Here is an 18,950-nt window from a genome sequence, read left to right on the forward strand (position 1 = left end):
AATAGCACTTAAGGTGTTTGATGAAATGCCTAAATGAGATAATCTTGTTTTTTTGTGTAATTTTTTTTGCAAAAATGTTAAATTATGTAATGTATATATGTTATGGTGTTTATAAGTTTGTTTTTTTTTTGCTTTTTTGGCAAGTTTGATGAATGACGTAATGATGAATGACATAATGTGCCTAAGTTTAATTTTTCATATGCTTAAGTTTAATGTGTGATAATGTAATGGTTAGAACCATTGTTCCATAGATTTGGCATAATGATAATAATAATGTAGAATAATCATATGTGATAATGTCGTTAGATTAGGTTTGATTAATGCATAAGTTAGATTAGATTAGAACCATTGTTCCACGTAATTATGTTTTTTAAAATTTGTTTTGTACAGATATGGCTAGGGGTACGGATGAGCAGCAGCGGGTTATTAGAGAGGATAGGATGCGGAGAGGTAAAGAGGCGAGTACCGCTAGTGCTCGGAGAGAAAGGAGTGCTGATGACCCGTATGTCCCTAAGCCTCAGAAGCGCAGGGACCCAAGGATTCATGGAGAGGTCTCACAGTCACAGGCACATGTGGATGACTCCTCCCAGGTGGTTGATCCGACACCAGCGCATGATTATGCTGGGTATGCGGATGAGAGTTTTGCTGGATATGATCGGATGGAGGAGGAGAGGATGTTTTATCAGCCGCCGCCGGAGGCCAAGGCACAGGATAAGGAGATGGGAGATGATGAGGGGGTGCCAGAGGATGTAGTGGCAGATTATATGGAGGCACAAAATGTTATTCCCGAGGGTGAGCCTGAGCGTCAGCGGCAGCCACGACGAGGTGGTCGTGTTCGGCGGATACCGCCCTATCCTGCTGGAGAGGCTCCCTTTCCTGGAGGACCTCAGACCTTGGCATTGTTGTCCGACTACGCGAGACACGTGGCGAACCCTCTTTGGGTGAACCACAATAATGTAAGTGTTTAAATTGTTTAAAATTCTTTAAATGTTTTAATTAATTATATTAGGTAGCGTAAGTGATTTAATTAAATAATATAACGTAGCGTAAGTTGTTTAATTAATTAATATAACGTAGCATAAGTGATTTAATTAATTAAAATTAGGTAGCGTAAGTTGTTTAATTAATTAATATAACGTAGCGTAAGTGATTTAATTAATTAAAATTAGGTAGCGTAAGTTGTTTAATTAATTAATATAATGTAGCGTAAGTGATTTAATTAATTAAAATTAGGTAGCGTAAGTTGTTTAATTAATTAATATAACGTAGCGTAAGTGATTTAATTAATTAAAATTAGGTAGCGTAAGTTGTTTAATTAATTAATATAACGTAGCGTAAGTGATTTAATTAATTAATATAACATAGCGTAAGTGATTTAATTAATTAAAATTAGGTAGCGTAAGTCTTTTATTTATTAAATATAATGTAGCGTAAGTTTTTGAATCATTTAAAATAGTGACAATGTCTTATTTAACTTGAATATCAGATGTGGCATGATCAAGCGGGTTATAAGTGCGTAAACGCAGGGAAGAGGTTGAAGGAGCTTGATAAGCCGGAGGAGGCTTTGAGATGGTTTTGGGAGCCTGTGGAGGGGTCTGGCCTCCTTGGTTGGATACACGTTGGGTATTCGACTGTGACCCATGCGATGATACGTGCTCTATGCGAGAGGTGGCACACGGAGACGAGTAGTTTTCATCTACCTGTGGGGGAGATGACGATCACTCTGGACGATGTGCATAATCTTCTGCACATTCCTATTTACGGAGGCATTTTGGAGCACGATGAGTCGATGCATCGGGACCGATCGATTGATATGATGACTAGGTTGTTGGGCATGTCAGATGCTGATGTCAGAGATCAGGTTAGGGATGAATCTCCTGGTCATATCAGTTATCCCACACTGAAGCGGGTTTATGAGGAGCACCTGACTGAGGCTAGATGGCTTGAGTGTCCACAGTCGAGGGAGGAGATGCAGGAGAGAGCCAGGAGGAGGGCGTGCTGTGTGACGAGTTTCCTTTTATATCTTGTCGGTTGTGCGCTGTTCACTAACAAAACGAACAGACACATCGACTTGATATATCTGGATTGCATGGCGGACTTGGGGGGCGATTGGAAAGTGGTCTTGGGGATAGATGACCTTAGCCTACCTCTATGATTATCTGGATGATTCTGTTATCTTGAATAACAGAACGATGGCTGGCTCTGCGACTCTTTTGATGGTAATATTTATCTTAATTTCTTTATGAATTTATTTTATAAATTTTATTATCATGTTAGACTATTTTATAATGTTTTAGATTTATTGAATATTTAACTCGAATACTTTATTTTGTTAGACTATTATTTATAATGTTAGACTATTATTTATTTTGTTGCAGGGATGGATTTTGGAGCATTTGCCAAGTCCTTACCTAAGGAGGCGTAACCCGGATTGGGACCCGCGGACACCATGTGCTGGGAGATGGCTCATTACCAAAGGCCATACGAGTGTGCACCATCACCGATCACCCATGGATCGCATGGAGGTGGATGACGTCAGGTTTTCTACCTATGGTGATCGCAGAGACGTCCACCCATTTCAGATGTTGTGCATTTACTCTGGATGGCTCATGTGCGGGAAGGAGAGGGTGTACCGTCATTTGCCTGAGCGGGTGAAGAGGCAGTTCTTCTTTGTGCAGGACATTCCCAGACATCCTTCAGCTGTCCCTCAGGTGCCTAAACAGATGCTGACTACTGTGTTGATGGACGCTGCTGCATGGTTAGTAGATGGTTGGGTAGATGGGTGTCAGACACCATGGCATCATGTTCCTGGCTACATGGCTTGGTATGCCACAGTCTCTCACCCTCGCATTCTCCCACCTGATGAGGGATCCCCTCCCAGGCCGGCGAATGTGGAGCAGCTGATTGAGGAGGAGCATGCCAGGGAGATGCCTGACACACTGACGATCGTCCGGGATGTGGCGCACATAGCCCGAGATATTGCGGCCAGGAATGGCGAGATGACCAAAGAGGAGGTTGTCCAGGAGGTCTTGCGGATAGTTAGTGCTATTGAGCCTGTTCTTACTTATCAGATTTCCAGGCGGCGCAGGGGGCAGCAGAGGCAGGCTAGGCAGGGCTGATTAGTATTAGGATTTTTTTTATCTATTTTTTGAGTATGATGATCATGATGTATTATTATGACATGTTCCGTACATTTTCCTATTTTTATGACATATACGTACGTTCGTTATATATTATTTCTTGCGTTTTAAATTAACCATGTTCTTGTTAAATATTGGATGAATATGTTTAGGTATTATTAGATGAAAATTTTAGAAGATTTTTCAATTGGTTATTTGATAAAAATTTTAGATGAAAATGAAAGTTAAAATTGGTTAGGAAAAACACAAAATAAGGAAGATGGAAATGAGCTTCTGGAAAAATGTTAAGCACGTAGCGGCAGTTAACAACCGTTACACTCAACTTCGGCGGTTGTTAACAACCGCTAGCACTCAACGGTAGTTAACTACCGGCGTGTTTTTCAGCGGCAGTTAACAACTGCTGGGGGTATTAAGGTCATTTCCATGTGTCAATTGGAAGTATTCTTTGTCAGAAAAGCACCTCTCTTTAATGAAAGATTTGGAGGCTTGTGAGAGCATGCTGGCACATAGAAATAGGGAATTAAATGTTGCACTTGTACTAGCAAATGTGAACGTGGCGGTAAAGGATAGATGCACATGGGATAATGGCTAGTAATCAGTACCATGGGTATGCCACACCTATTTTGTTGTTTTGTGGGTTTGTTAAGTGGGAGAACCGCTAGCATCATATCAAACTTAAAACTTAACAACTTATCAAACTTAACAATTAACAACTTATCAAACTTAACAATTAACAACTTATTTATTAATATATTATAATAAAAAACTTAACAACTTATCAAACTTAAAACTTAACAACTTATCAAACTTAACATCATATCAAACTTAAAACTTAACAACTTATCAAACTTAACAATTAACAACTTATTAATAACAACTTATCAAACTTAACAATTAACAACTTATTTATTAATATATTATAATCAAAAACTTAACAACTTATCAAACTTAATATATTATAATAAAAAACTTAACAACTTATCAAACTTAACAATTAACAACTTATTAATAACAACTTATTAATAACAACTTATCAAACTTAACAATTAACAACTTATTTATTAATATATTATAATCAAAAACTTAACAACTTATCAAACTTAAAAGTTAACAACTTATCAAACTTAACAATTAACAATTTATTTATTATAATATATTATTAATATAATGATCGTTAATCGTTATCAAAACTTATTAATAACAACTTATCAAACTTAACAATTAACAACTTATTTATTAATATATTATAATCAAAAACTTAACAAAACTTATCAAACTTAAAACTTAACAACTTATCAAACTTAACAATTAACAACTTATTAATATCAAACTTAACAATTAACAACTTATTAATAACAACTTATCAAACTTAACAATTAACAACTTATTTATTATAATATATTAATATAATGATCGTTAATTGTGGGCCAAATACAATTGCAACTCAATATGTGTTGAAGTCTGTAGCATTGTTTTCTAATAAAACATCAAAGGTCTCAACACACATGCTGCAGCTGCAACATGAATCCACCTACTCAAAACGAATCAAGAAAACCAAAACTAGATAGACATTGGTTCCATCATTAAGCACTCATTTTACTAGTTTAATTATTTTACATATCAAAGACAATACTAACGGTAATACTTCAAGGGAAGAAGAGATACATGTATTCTTTTATGTCACATGTCATTGCCCAGGAATCCCACAAAACGCTTTCATAATCCTAACATTGCAACATCTATCTATAAACTACCAATAAAAAAAATCTACACAACTATAAATTTCAGACACCTTTTCAAAATTTAGAATTGTTGACATTTGAGTAAGACGTGCAAACTTATCGTCTCACTCAAATGGTCCGACGATTTTGCATTTGAGTTATAATAAACATGTACCAAAAAAAAAAACACGGAAAGTATAACAAAAAGTGATAATCCTTTATCTATTGGCATCATTCTTTCTTTACTAAATATATACATACCGAGGTCTTGAGCATTGACACCAAAAGTAATATGAGCATTAAGTAGTGAAAAATATTCCACCTACATTGTTCTTCAATTTCATGTTGCAATATACGTCCATGTTTTTTGGACACCAACATCACCACAGAACTCCTTAAATCACATTCCTTTTTAAGCTAACAGATTGCATATACAATACCATCCTCACCACAGATAAACCACTTAAATCATTGGAGCATAGTATACACTTCCTCAACAGTAACTACCCCTGCATCACTTCCTGCTACGTTGAATCTCTGCTATATTCCTTCCCTATTATATTGGAAAGAAAACTCATAAACTACTTGTTTGGATAAATGCATATCTATAACTAAGCGCTAATAACAAAAGTGCTTATGTATAAGCTTTTACTTTAACAAAAGATAAAATAAAATCAAACAGTTTGCATATAAGCCATAAGCTGTTTCCAAAAACTCCAAAACAGTCACAAATACTTATGACAATAAGAAAGATCAACGATGACATACTTATGAGAATCCTAGTGCTCAGATGTGGGCACAGTTGATGCAGCAGAATCAGCAGATGATGCAAATGATGCAACAACAGATCCAGCAGAACGCTCAATCCCATCAGCAGTGGGCTGCAGCTATGCAACAAGGTCCAGGAGTGCATCAACAGCATCCTCCACCTCCAGTTGTGGGGAACCCAACTTTCCGAGAGTACAATCGGAACCATCCTCTAGAGTTCGATGGTAGCGGTGAACCACCAGAGGCTAAGAGGTGGATTAAGCATATGGAAAAGATTTTCGTTATGGCTAACTGTACCGAGGAAGATAAGGTGATCTTTGCAACTAATCAATTCCGAGGTGCAGCCCAGGATTGATGGGAAACTGCTCGGCGTAGGATGGAGGCTAATGGGCTAGAGTTGAATTGGGAGAATTTTAAGCAAGTGATGAAAGAGAAGTACCTTCCTTTGACATTCAAGGTCAGAAAAGAACAAGAATTTCTTCACTTGAAACAGGGTAACATGTCCGTGACGGATTTTACCAAGAAGTTCGAGGAGTTGTCTCATTACTCAACTCACAATGAGTATGCGGGTAATGAAATGTGGAAGGTTAATCATTATAAGCATGCTTTGAGGGGCGAGTTGTATGCGGTGGTCAGTCAACAGAGATTGACAAGCTTTGATGAAATGGTACATAATAGCTTGGAAGTTGAAAGAGGTTTCGACAAAGTTGTTAAAGAAGGTACCACTGCTTTCGATAGAAGAAGAGGTAGCTTTGTTGATAGACATCATGAGAAGTTGAAGCCAAAGGGGTCTCCTTAGAGGGGTAAATAGTCGGGTTCTTTTAGATCTTATCCAACTTGTAAGAAATGTGGAAAAGCTCATACGGGGGAATGTAAGCTGGGTGACAACTCTTGTTATGCTTGTGGCCAGACGGGACATTACATGGCAAATTGTCCAAATAGAGGAGACAAAGGCAAAGGAGCAAGCACTACAATGACTAGAGGCAGGGTGTACTCACTAGATGGGAAGAAGGCTCAGGAAAATGAAGATTTGATCGGCGGTATGTGTTTTCTTGGTCAGAATCCCATTAGAGTTTTGTTTGATTGTGGTGCCTCACGTTCCTTTATTTCTTTTCAATGTGTGGAAACTCTTCAATTGTCCGTTTCATTACTAAATCCCCCTATGATGGTGACTACGGCCACCGATGGAGGAGTTGTAGCTAATTATGTTTGTGAGAATTGTCCTAACATCGTGTCTAGCAAGACTTATTATATAGATTTAGTATGTCTTCCGATAAAACAACTTGATGTGATTTTGGGAATGGATTGGCTGTCAGCGAATCATGTGTATATAGGGTGCGCAGAAAAGAGTATCTATATGCCAACTAGTGATACGGTGGAAGGAGTAGCCTTGTCAGAATTGATTAAGCACACATATCAGATGGCTCAATTTATCTGTGCTCAAGATAAGAGATTTTATGTTATGCTCACTGTGACTCCAGAAACAGATTTAAGCCCTAGCGACATTCCAATTGTCAGTGAGTATTTGGATGTTTTTCCGGCAGATATCACAAGTTTACCTCCTGAAAGAGAAATTGAGTTTTCAATTGATTTGATTCCAGGAGCAGAGCCAGTATCAGTAGCGCCTTATAGAATGTCCCCCCTAGAACTCAAAGAATTGAAAACCCAGTTAGAGGAGCTTATTCAGAAGCATTTCATCAGGCCTAGTGTGTCTCCTTGGGGTGCACCTGTATTGTTAGTCAAGAAGAAGGATGGCAGCATGAGGTCGTGTATTGATTATCGCCAGCTGAATAAGGTGACCATAAAGAACAAGTATCCTTTACCAAGGATTGATGACTTGTTAGATCAACTCAAGGGGGCGTTAGTGTTCTCGAAAATTGATCTCAGATCAGGATACCATCAGATTCGTATCAAGTCTTCAGATGTGTCAAAGACGGCTTTCAGAACACGATATGGCCACTATGAATTTTTAGTCATGCCATTCGGTGTAACTGATGCTCCAGCAGTTTTCATGGACTATATGAATCGAATTTTTCAGCCATATCTAGATCAGTTTGTCATTATTTTCATTGATGACATTTTGGTTTATTCCAAGAACCCGCAGGAACATGCTCAACATTTGAGAATAGTGTTGGACATTCTTCGGGAGAAGCAATTGTATGCAAAGTTCAGTAAATGTGAGTTTTGGCTAACGGAAGTCAGATTTCTGGGTCATGCTATTTCTTAGGGAGGTGTAGCAGCGGATCAGTCGAAGGTAGAGGCCATTCAGAATTGGACTAGACCAAAGAATGTGTCAGAAGTTCGAAGCTTTCTGGGACTAGCTGGTTATTATCGCCGTTTCATTATGAAATTTTCCCATATTGCTTTACCCTTAACCCGACTCACAAGGAAGGTTGTACCTTTTGTGTGGGATGAAGAATGTGAGAAGAGTTTCAAGACTCTGAAGAAGAAGTTAACACAAGCACCAGTCTTGACCATTCCAGACCCGGAGAAGAGATATGTTGTGTTTTGTGATGCATCGTCTAAAGGACTTGGAGGAGTACTCATGCAAGAAAACATTGTGATAGCTTATGCATCTAGGCAGCTCAAGACTCATGAAGAAAACTATCCCACCCATGATCTAGAATTGGCAGCCATAGTGTTTGTTTTGAAGATTTGGAGACATTATTTGTATGGAGCACAGTTTGAGTTGTTTAGTGATCACAAAAGCTTGAAGTACTTGTTCGATCAGAGAGATCTGAATATGAGGCAGAGGCGTTGGATGGAGTACCTAAAAGACTTCGATTTTGATTTGAAATATCGTCCAGGAAAAGCCAATGTTGTAGCGGATGCATTGAGTCGTAAGGCCTTGGTTCAAGCCGAAGTTAAAATGCATGTTTTTAAATTGCACGAGAAGGTCGGAGACCTTAATCTTAAGGCCGCAGAGGATGTTGATGGTATTTGGTTACACAAGTTAGAAATCATCTGTGACTTGCGGTCGAGAATTATACAAGTTCAGGAGACGGATAGTGAGTTACGAAGGAGAATTGGTCATCCAGAATTTTCTATAGCTTCGGATGGAGCGATCTTATTCGAAGGAAGATTTTGTGTACCGAATGACGCAGAACTCAAAAGGATGATTTTAGAAGAAGCACACAAGAGTAGTTTCTCGATTCATCCTGGTGCTACCAAGATGTATCGCGATTTAAGGAGAGATTATTGGTGGCCTGGTATGAAATTAGATATTGTTGACTTTGTAGCAAGATGCCTAGTGTGCCAACAAGTTAAGATTGAACATCAGAGACCAGCGGGTTTGCTACAACCGTTAGAAATTCCTCAATGGAAGTGGGAGCAGATATCTATGGATTTTGTGGGAGGTTTACCTCGTACTCAGAAGGGACATGACTCCATTTGGGTAATCGTGGATAGATTAACCAAGTCGGCTCATTTCTTATCGGTTAAGTCTAACTACAAAACCTCTCAGTATGCAGAATTGTTCATTTCAGAAATAGTTAAGTTACACGGTGTTCCAGTGAGTATCGTGTCGGATAGAGATCCCATCTTCACCTCACACTTCTGGAAGGCTTTCCAAAGGGCTTTAGGGACTCGCTTGAAACTGAGTACGTCTCATCATCCACAGACTGATAGTCAAACAGAGAGAACTATCCAGACCTTAGAAGATATGTTACGCGCTTGCATATTGGAAGATGGTGGAAGTTGGAGTCATCACTTACCTTTAATAGAGTTTTCCTACAACAATAGCTACCACTCTAGTATTGGGATGGCACCTTACGAAGCTTTGTATGGTAGGAAGTGTAGAACTCCTTTATGTTGGGATGAGGTAGGAGATAAGAGTATTCTTGGACCAGAAATCATTCAAGAGACAACCTGGAAGATTAAATCAATTTAGGAAAAGATGAGGATAGCTCAAACTCGTCAAAAGAGTTATGCGGACAATCGACGAAGACCTTTAGAGTTCAATGAAGGTGATCATGTATTCCTAAAAGTTACTCCCAAATTGGGCTTGAGGGGTACTTTCAAGATTAAGAAATTGTGTCCTAGGTATGTAGGACCGTTTTTGATACTCAAGTGTATCGGACCAGTGGCTTATCAATTAGCTCTACCTCCAGCTATGTCAGGTATACATGATGTGTTTCACGTGTCCCAACTGAAGAAGTACCGGATCCTTTCCAACCAGTTGAATTGGATTCTATAGAGTTGAAATCAGATTTGACATTTCAGCCGGAACCAGACATGATAGTAGATCGTGATGTCAAATCTCTCAGAAACAAAGAGATTCCTATAGTGAAGGTAGTATGGAAAGGTTCACCGGATGGTGAAGCTACGTGGGAACTAGAATCGGAAATGTTGAAGCAGTATCCGCATTTGTTTTCAGGTAAATTCTAAATTTCGAGGACGAATTTTTTTTTAAGGGGGGTAGAGTGTAATACCCCATCCATTTATGTTGCGAGTAATATCAGTTAATGAAAGAAAGTGCGCGTTTGAGTTTAGGGGCGTAATTGGAATTTGAGCTTTAGGGGTATTTAAGGACAAAAGGTCCCAAAATATTCATTTTCATTTGAACTTTCTCTCTCTAGGTTTCCAACAATAATTCTCTCTCCCTTCTCTCTAAAATTTCGGTCCCAATCTTCCCTCAAAATCATCCACTCTTTGTGTTAATTCCTTGAGGCGAGCATCATGGAAAGGGATAAGAAGTTCTTGATGGAAAACACCTAAAGATTGTAGAAGCAAGCTCCCTCTTTTGATTCTTGTCTACCTAGGGTTTGGTCTAAGCTTTGAAACACTTGTATCTTATTTCTTTTGGGCAAGGTGAGTTCTTAGTTAGAAAACCTTCCTTTGGTTTGAGCTTCCTTAGTGTGTAAGCTATGATTTGTGCTAGATGTGTTTATGAACTTTAAAGCTAATTCATGATGATTATTTGTTAAGTTTGCCATGAAATATGTTATTTATTTGTTAAGTTCCCCAGAAAAGCCACGATCCAGGGGCGCTATTAGCGCAGCCCTCTGGAATGGCCAACTTACTTTTGGCCTGTTGGCCCTTCCTCGGGTCGGTGGTGAGTTCCGAAGCATTTCTTTCATCGTTTTACAACCTTATAACCCCAAAACGACATCTAGGCAATGCATCTAACACGTAACGATTCTCGAATTAAAAATCATGGCAATCATAACATAATCATTAAGGATTTCTTGTGAACGAATCACTTGAATGTGAATGGGAAAGTAATAGTTTATCAAGGGAAGAAACATAGAGACTCGACATAGTTTGTCGAGAATAGAATATCATCATTTAGACGATGAATGATAGATTGTGGTACGATTAGATATCTTTTCACTAAGAATGTTTTAACAACATATCTGTGTCGTGTCTCTTGTGATCACACTAGGTTGGTTTCAAGAGGTTTCCATTAGGTGAAACGGGATTAGCCGTAAGGGACCCACACGTCATTTAGGGAGTTCCGTTGGCTTACCTTAGATAGGTTTCCATCAGGTAGATAGGGTTTGCGCTCGGGTTTACTCCACCCCGGGGCTTTCCATAAAATGAATTCAGATATTGTTATTATTCAACACTAACTCTTAATTCAATTAATGTTGACTATGAGATGACGTTAGATACGTTTAAGCTTCAGACTAGAATAGTTAAAGATAGTTTTGTCGATGACGATCTTAGGTTTTCCCCTAATCATACGACTTAGTAATGTGACATATGCAAAGACCTCGATGCTTAGAGAGTATCTTGGAATAGCGGTCTTAGATTTACCCCTTAACCGCGATGTCATACTTAGAGATATTGAGCCTATAACACATAAGTTGAACCTACGACGGGTCTAGCATGCACTACCGTCTAGGAAAGCAACCCACACACGTATAATCAACCGTCAGGTTGTAAAGTAGACACGTGGTAACCATAGGCTTTCCCCAAGGTTATCACTAGCTAGGGTTAGATAGAACTCACTGAGGCATTATGTCTCATCCCTCTCCTTATTTGTTCAGGTTCTCAGGTTTCCCACAGTAAAGGTAAAGAAAAGGTGCAGGAATAACGTGCTTGCAAGGACTTCATCTTGGTGTTAAAGTAGTTGATGCATATGTATAATTATTAGCACATGTAGTATTGTGGTTGTATAATTAGACTTGTACGACAAACTTCTATGAAGAATAATGTATCATAAGACTTTGGTTGTTGAAGTTGTTGAACTTGTGTCTTGATGACAAAGTTGTATTGTAAAATTAATGTATCCAATATCAGTTTTAACGCACTTTTGATTATTCTAGACACTATCAAAGTGGGCGTTACACATAAAGTGTAACATTAATGTTTACTAAGCAGGACATTGAATATGTCCAGAAATTATAAGTATTTCCACTTGGACTATAAATAATAAAGACATAGTGTTAATAATCGCGTAGGACTACTTTATATTTTATAATGAAGTACGTAACACACTTCATAACATTACAAATCATGCAATAATCATATACACATCTCTGTCTCTCCTCAAAAAATTCAAATATAAAATGGAAAATACTATGTACATTTTAGAAATAAAAAAAATTATAAGTCACTTAAGCAAATTTCGACGTATGCGTTAACTTAATCAAGATTAAGCGACACACACTTTTGCAGCATGAGCTTGAGTTGGGAGACAAAAAAAGATCTATTTTAAAAGTTGGGGGCAAAATCATTGAGGTTAAAACCGTAATTCACAGTTAAAATAGAAAAGAAAGTTGGAGGTCAAAAAAATTTAAGAACCAAGAAGCATAAATACAATACCAACTCATTCATGGATCATCCTTCTCAAATTCAAATTAATTTAGAACATTGAAGTATATAAGTACTATCATACCATTTATTTCACTCGAGGTGGGACTATTTGAGACTGGTTTTATACCTACACCGGTTCAACCTTCATCAAAATAATTAATCTACATTGGTTCAGTATTCCTCATATCCTTTTTCACTACTCTTTCATTTCAGGTGCCCTTTTCTTTTGAATGACTTGCTAAGGATTTTTTTTTTTTTTTGACAAAAGGATGATATGTTTTAATTATGTGTGCATTTGTGTATTTAATCTTGGAGATACATATAATTATTGATACTGATTGTGCAATTATTTTCAAGGTCTATAATGTAATCCACAACCTGTTGCTACACGACTCTGTCATTCTATTTATGCATATGGAGTACCAATTCTTTTAAAATAATAACTTTATTCTCAGTATTGTTGATTATCCACCTTTTTGTGTATCTTCAGGACTTGGCTGATTATGCATATGGAGATGTTGTAGCAATTGAAAAGAAATATTGCCGATAAATGCTTTTAATTATTGCATACAACAAACTCTAGTAGTTAATCTTTTATCAAAAGCAAGTTAAATGATAATATTTGATTTGTGTCTGTTTAGTAAGATCAGTATAACTAATGTATTTCTTTAAAAGGCGGATCTGTGTTCCGGTTTCATGTCAACATTAACTTATGAACATATTGAACATTATGGAATCAATTATGAATTTTCCCCTAAAATTGTAGGGGCCGGATAAATATAAAACCTTGATTTTAAATGATGTTGGCTAAATTCATCCCTCTGCTAATTTGACAGTAAACTAGATCCAGTTGTGCTAAACAACACATCAATTTAGACATAAAAGTTGTGATGAAATGGATTGTGTGACTGAGAATTTCATTGGGATAAAAAGACTGATCATGTGAAAGAAATTGGGCTAAACATATATTCTGACATAAACAAGGCATCAATTTTGAAAGAAAAGTAGTGATGAATGTGTGAATGAGAAGTTCATTGAGCAATGTTTCATTCCCACAAACTTAATAACCACTAATACTCTTAAGAGACACGTTAAATAATATAACAATATGATATGATACTCTTTTTTGAAGTTCATGTGGGAGTATTTCTAGTGCTCCTTTCTTGCTTATTTAAGCTTTAGAAAAAGAAACATAAAAGAATAATTCAGCAGCAGCTCATAATCATATTGTAAGCAAACATTCATCTCGTGCCTCTTAGAAGTCGAACTCTTCAGTTTATGTGCGTGTATTGCTTAATAAATTTTACTGATTCAAAAAAAAGAAATATGTGACTAATTGATTACAATTTGCTTTTTACATAGCTGAGAGTTTAGTAGCTAAACATTCACGGTCCCTAATTTGTATTTGTATATAAAATAAAATTCAGCACAAAATTGTTTGTTGTATACTCTTCAAGGAAATTTGAGTGAACTAAATTTCTGATACCCGTAATGATGTCTTGATTCCTAAGGTGTAGCTGAAATGAGCATGATCTAATTGAGCATTTACATTCTGAGCAGAAATTTATTAGCATTTTTTATATTATACATTTTTTTGTTGTGATTTGAGACTCTTAAATAGTAGTATTTGCTACTATTATCTTTATGTTAGAGAACGTTGCAAGTTACAAGTAAGTCTATGATTCTTTGATAACGTAATGATTTTTATTTATTTTTTGGTTTGAGACTTTTGACATCGAAGATATTTTAAGCAACATGTTCAGTGTAGATTGAAAGAATTTCGACACACCTATCTTGTGGAAGGAATGTAGGTTAAACGTTTTACTTTGTCGACAAGATGATGATTCACAAACCTGTTTATTCATAACAATTTGAGAGTTTCTGTTAAGATTCATAGAATTTAGAATGTTAATTAGGATTAGTTAATAGTTAGTTACAAGTGAGAAGATAACTTGGAGTGCAAGTTATCTAGATAGCTTGGAGAGCAAGCAAGTTAGTTAGGAGTTAGTTCTATAAATAAGTCTCAACTATTGTACTCTTAACATCTTTTGATCAAATAATTCTCTGTAATCTTTTCCAATCTAATTCATAATGAAATTCAATTACAACTTTTCTTCTTTGTGAAGTTTTTCCTCTCTTAACCATGGCGTTTTCTACTTCTATGAATACGCATGGAAAACGGAAAGCTATATGCCATCGCTTATTCGCTACGATAGCGACGTCGGATTTATGTTTCGGAATATGGTGGAAGATAATATATTATATAAGTATGTTTGTTCCATATGCAACTGCGTAGAGTGTTAGTAGAGATTTAATTTAACGATATGTAATGTGTTGTTTAATTATGGACACTATGTAACGTTTTGATGAATTTCAAACTTTTGTGTACTTTGAACCAACTGTCGGTTTGATTTAACTATGGGCAATTGTAAAATATAATGTATTTTTCTTGTTTATGCCAGAGTTTAAATGTTGTATGAGTTATATTGCCTTTGGAAATGTTCTGGTTTAATTACAGGTAAAAACTGGCCAAAAAATGGCTTGGTAGAATTATGTAGAACCCACTGTCTGCATAATTGATTTCCTCGGTAGTTAACTGCCGATGGTTCCATCGGCAGTTAACTGCCGAGGGGGCATTATCGTCTTTTGTATGTGTGTTTCAGCCTTATGAAATGTGTGAACAACAATTTTCAAATAATTATGTGCACAATTGGTCGATGCTTTTAAGTCAGCTCTTGTGTTGAAGCGAAATTTAAGAGGGAGAACAATTCATAATTAGCAAATTGTCCCATGTGAGGGTACACCCACGGTATAACAAAAATTTGTGTAACTTATATCTTTACCTTTCGATGTTTAAAAAATTCATATTTAATTTTTTTTCTTGTTAAAAAATTCTATATATTGAGAAACTTTTATAATATTTTTTAACAATCAGAAAAGTTATTCAAAAATTAAAAAGTTGAAGTATATTTTATATGATTACAAATGTAATAACATTAAGTTAAGAAATCAATCCTATTTTCTAATAATCTCTCTCGGTTCTCCCTCTCCATTAAGCTGACCTTTGTTTCTCTCTATGTTCTCTCTTCCATTTTCTTCCTCGAGGGGGTGGTTTGGGTTCAATTTTGAGTCAAAATCACCTTTTTCATCTTTTTCTACCTATTTTAATCCATTTTTTCTTACATTTTTTGCGTGTTGTTCGTCATCTGAGTGCAGCGTTGTGTAGTCTGATATCTTGTTCGATTTTCCGTATTGTTGTGGTGTTTGCTGGTTCCTTTTAAAAGAACAACTTCAATCAATTACATATTCAATCAATTGTTTGAGCGTCAACGTTAAAGATTCAGAGAGATTAATATTCCGGTCATTTTGATTTTATCATATTATGTTTAGGCATTTTGTCGTTATACATTAAAAATTTGGATGATGCGAGTTTGTTTGCATATTCATCATTTACATTTTTAGCGATGTTGAATATATGATGGTATTTGATGTGCTCTATCAATTTTCAAGTATATGCTACTAGTTTGGATGAAAGTTTGGTAATAGGTTCATCCTTTACGTTTATAGCGATGTTAAATATGTGGTTGTATTTGATGCATTATAAAAATTTGAATGAATTTGTTTTTGTTTTTGTAATATAAAAAATAATTTTTTTTGTATATATATATTAATTTTTTTTGTATATATATAACCTATATAGCGATGTTAAATATGTGGTTGTATTTGATGTATTATAAAAATTTGAATGAATTTGTTTTTGTTTTTGTAATATAAAAAATAATTTTTTTTGTATATATATATTAATTTTTTTTGTATATATATAACCTATATAATATAACCTATATATTTAACCATTGGTAACCTATATATTTAACCTAACCATTAACACCAATAACCAATAATTGTATTGACAATAACCAATAATTGTATTGGTATGTATGCTTTTAACTTTTAACTTTTAACCAATACCTAACCATTAACACCAATAACCAATAATTGTATTGACAATAACCAATAATTGTATTGGTATGTATGCTTTTAACTTTTAACTTTTAACCAATAATTGTATTGACAATAACCAATAATTGTATTGGTATGTACAATAACCAATCAATAATTGTATTGGTATGTACAATAACCAATAATTGTATTGGTATGTATGCTTTTAACTTTTAACTTTTAAGTTTTTAACTTTTAAGTTAATTTGCTTTGCTTTAAGTTAATTTATTTTGTATTTACATTAACCATTCAAATCTCTATGTTTAACCATTCAAATCTCTATGTTTAAGTTTTTAACTTTTAAGTTAATTTGCTTTGCTTTAAGTTAATTTATTTTGTATTTACATTAACCATTCAAATCTCTATGCTTTTAAGAAACTTTGAAGTTTATAAACAATATCATACTATATCTATTGGTCGATGTGGGACTATTTTATATTTTTTATTTTTGAAAGAATGTGGGACTATTTATAGTGGCTTTTTTCTTGCTCAGCGGAATCTATGCCTAATGCAATGTCTGTGATTGCTTAACAATGCAGCAAATAGTCAAAAAAGGTTAGTGGTATGGTCTTTTTGCGGAAGACATAAATTTCAAATATTATCTTCCCTCTAACATGTCCAAGCCTAACTATTATCTTCCCTCTGTTATGCACTGAATTGCAACTTGATACGTGTTCAAGTTGGGCTTTGATAGTTTGATAGTTTTGTCATGTAATATTAATTTGGTTAGTTTCAATTTTATACCGCAAATTGGAATCATTGCTAGTTTAATTTCACCTTGAGAATGACGCATACTACTACTGTATTTCTGTACATAGACTCCAAACTTAAGCAAACATTTTACTAGTGTATCACTGAAACAGTCAGCATTACTCACATCATGCATCAAATAACCGATTTTGTTGCACACACATTTTATTTATGAAAAAACAAGATCAAGATGTTTTCTCTTACCAACCTACAAAGACAAAAATTATTCAACTATTTGAGAGACAAAAATGAGATTATAGAGAAAGAAAGACAGGTTATATAACAAATACTGAGATTGCAAAACCTTAAAGTAATGATCTAGAGCAGAAAAATATTGAGACATGGACCAAAGTTAAATTCACCAAGCCTATAACTGAAAAATACACATTCTTTTCCACATAAAGTTACATGACCAAAGTTAAATACTGATATTTTCATTTTAGGATTGTCAAAGTAGACTAAGGACCTGTCACATGTCATTCCCTATAAAAAACATCCCCACCAAGAAATTTAATGGACAAGAATTTTGTAGCGTGATAATAATTAAAGCTTTTGTATAAATTTGTCAATTTATATGAAGTTATTACCAATCATATTCAAAATCCTTAATATTTCTCTTCTCCTATCCAAAATCTTTTACATAAATAATTAACAGTTTAACACAACTATAAACTTCAGACTTGAGAGGGCACCCAAATTATTTGTGACACATGATGCACTTATTCCATTCAAACTTGAATGTTTTTCTAAATTACAAACTTTTTTTTTGAACAGCTTACAAACTTTACAAGGCCAACAATTCAATAAAAACAAGCCTATACAAAAAACTTACATAAAAACATAGCAACAAAACAGGAAAACCGAACTTTTGACATGATAAAGTTCCTGCGTGACCTTTTCCTTTGTTCAGTGTCAATTAACCGCATCTATAGCAAACAATAAAGGAACATTCACAAATTAATGTTAAACGAAGGGTGTGTTTGGTTTTGACCTACTCTTGTTTAACAAGGTATCGATGGAGATCGTCTAACAAATATTCCGCCTCATGTAATTTGGTGTGCAATTTGAAGTTAGGTCTCTCCTAACTAATTTGTATCCATACAGTCATAATCTCAAAAGTCTATCGTTGTTCTACTATTCAAATACTTTGTAGTTAGTGCCTACTAATTTGTGTCAATTATGGATAAACCTTCTTGTCAAAGGTAATCTATAAGCACAGTTATTTTTCCCTAGGGAACTAGAAATCAATTTACCTTTTTTCTTTGAATGGGGATCTTAAAGAACAAATTCATATTCAAGTGACATTCTTTTTTTAAAGAAAATTCAAGTCCACCTACAAACCTTCTATCATCTTAAGGGGAGGGAGAGCAATTGTTGAAACTAAAGAGTAATGACAAACATGTCACAATCAATGAGCAATATCCGTTTCTATTGGTTCCAAAGAAACATTGTTTTCCCCTTAGAATTGACACTATAAACAATATGAGCATTAAACAAGTAATTATCCAGTTCTCCAAGTGAAATCATCAACAATACCATTTTTACTTTGATGAATTGCATTGTCAAGTATATAAAAGTGGAAAGTACTAATGGAAAATATACCACCTACCTAAGTACACTGTTCTTCAATTTCAAGTTTCAACTTGAGAACATATTCATTACTAACATTCAAGTTATTTAAAGCAGTTGCAATATCTGTCACTGTTCAATAAAGAACAACTTTGCATGGAGTTCACCTCTCTGATATTCTGTTGTAATGCTTCATGATATTCGTTTGCTAAACAAACTACTCTATACCGGCAACAACAGCTGA

General features: G+C 35.2%; 2 protein-coding genes across 2 annotated transcripts; both read left to right on the plus strand.

Annotated features, from left to right (window-relative positions):
* Nucleotides 1-307: 307 nt before the first annotated feature.
* LOC146916790 (uncharacterized) lies at nt 308-3,252 on the plus strand. Its single transcript, XM_085718726.1, has 3 exons — nt 308-956; nt 1,487-2,219; nt 2,379-3,252. The coding sequence occupies exons 1-2, from the start codon at nt 393-395 to the stop codon at nt 2,153-2,155; spliced, it is 1,233 nt and encodes a 410-aa protein (XP_085574852.1). The 5' UTR covers nt 308-392; the 3' UTR covers nt 2,156-2,219; nt 2,379-3,252.
* LOC146916791 (uncharacterized) lies at nt 2,193-3,119 on the plus strand. The gene is made up of 2 exons (XM_085721736.1): nt 2,193-2,219; nt 2,379-3,119. Exons 1-2 carry the CDS (start codon nt 2,193-2,195, stop codon nt 3,117-3,119), a joined length of 768 nt encoding a protein of 255 aa, XP_085577862.1.
* Nucleotides 3,253-18,950: the final 15,698 nt, after the last annotated feature.

This window comes from Medicago sativa, chromosome 6 (genome assembly GCF_051527215.1).
Source record: "Medicago sativa cultivar Bolivia chromosome 6, Bolivia_mono, whole genome shotgun sequence".
Lineage (NCBI taxonomy): Eukaryota > Viridiplantae > Streptophyta > Magnoliopsida > Fabales > Fabaceae > Medicago > Medicago sativa.

What these genes read in the sequence shown, in the direction of transcription:
- LOC146916791 (XM_085721736.1), top strand. Translation starts at nt 2,193, where the DNA reads ATGGCTGGCTCTGCGACTCTTTTGATG. An exon ending in GCTCTGCGACTCTTTTGATG is followed by an intron (nt 2,220 to 2,378) that starts GTAATATTTATC and finishes ATTTTGTTGCAG; the next exon opens with GGATGGATTTTGGAGCATTT.
- LOC146916790 (XM_085718726.1), top strand. Translation starts at nt 393, where the DNA reads ATGGCTAGGGGTACGGATGAGCAGCAGCGGGTTATTAGAGAGGATAGG. An exon ending in TTTGGGTGAACCACAATAAT is followed by an intron (nt 957 to 1,486) that starts GTAAGTGTTTAA and finishes CTTGAATATCAG; the next exon opens with ATGTGGCATGATCAAGCGGG.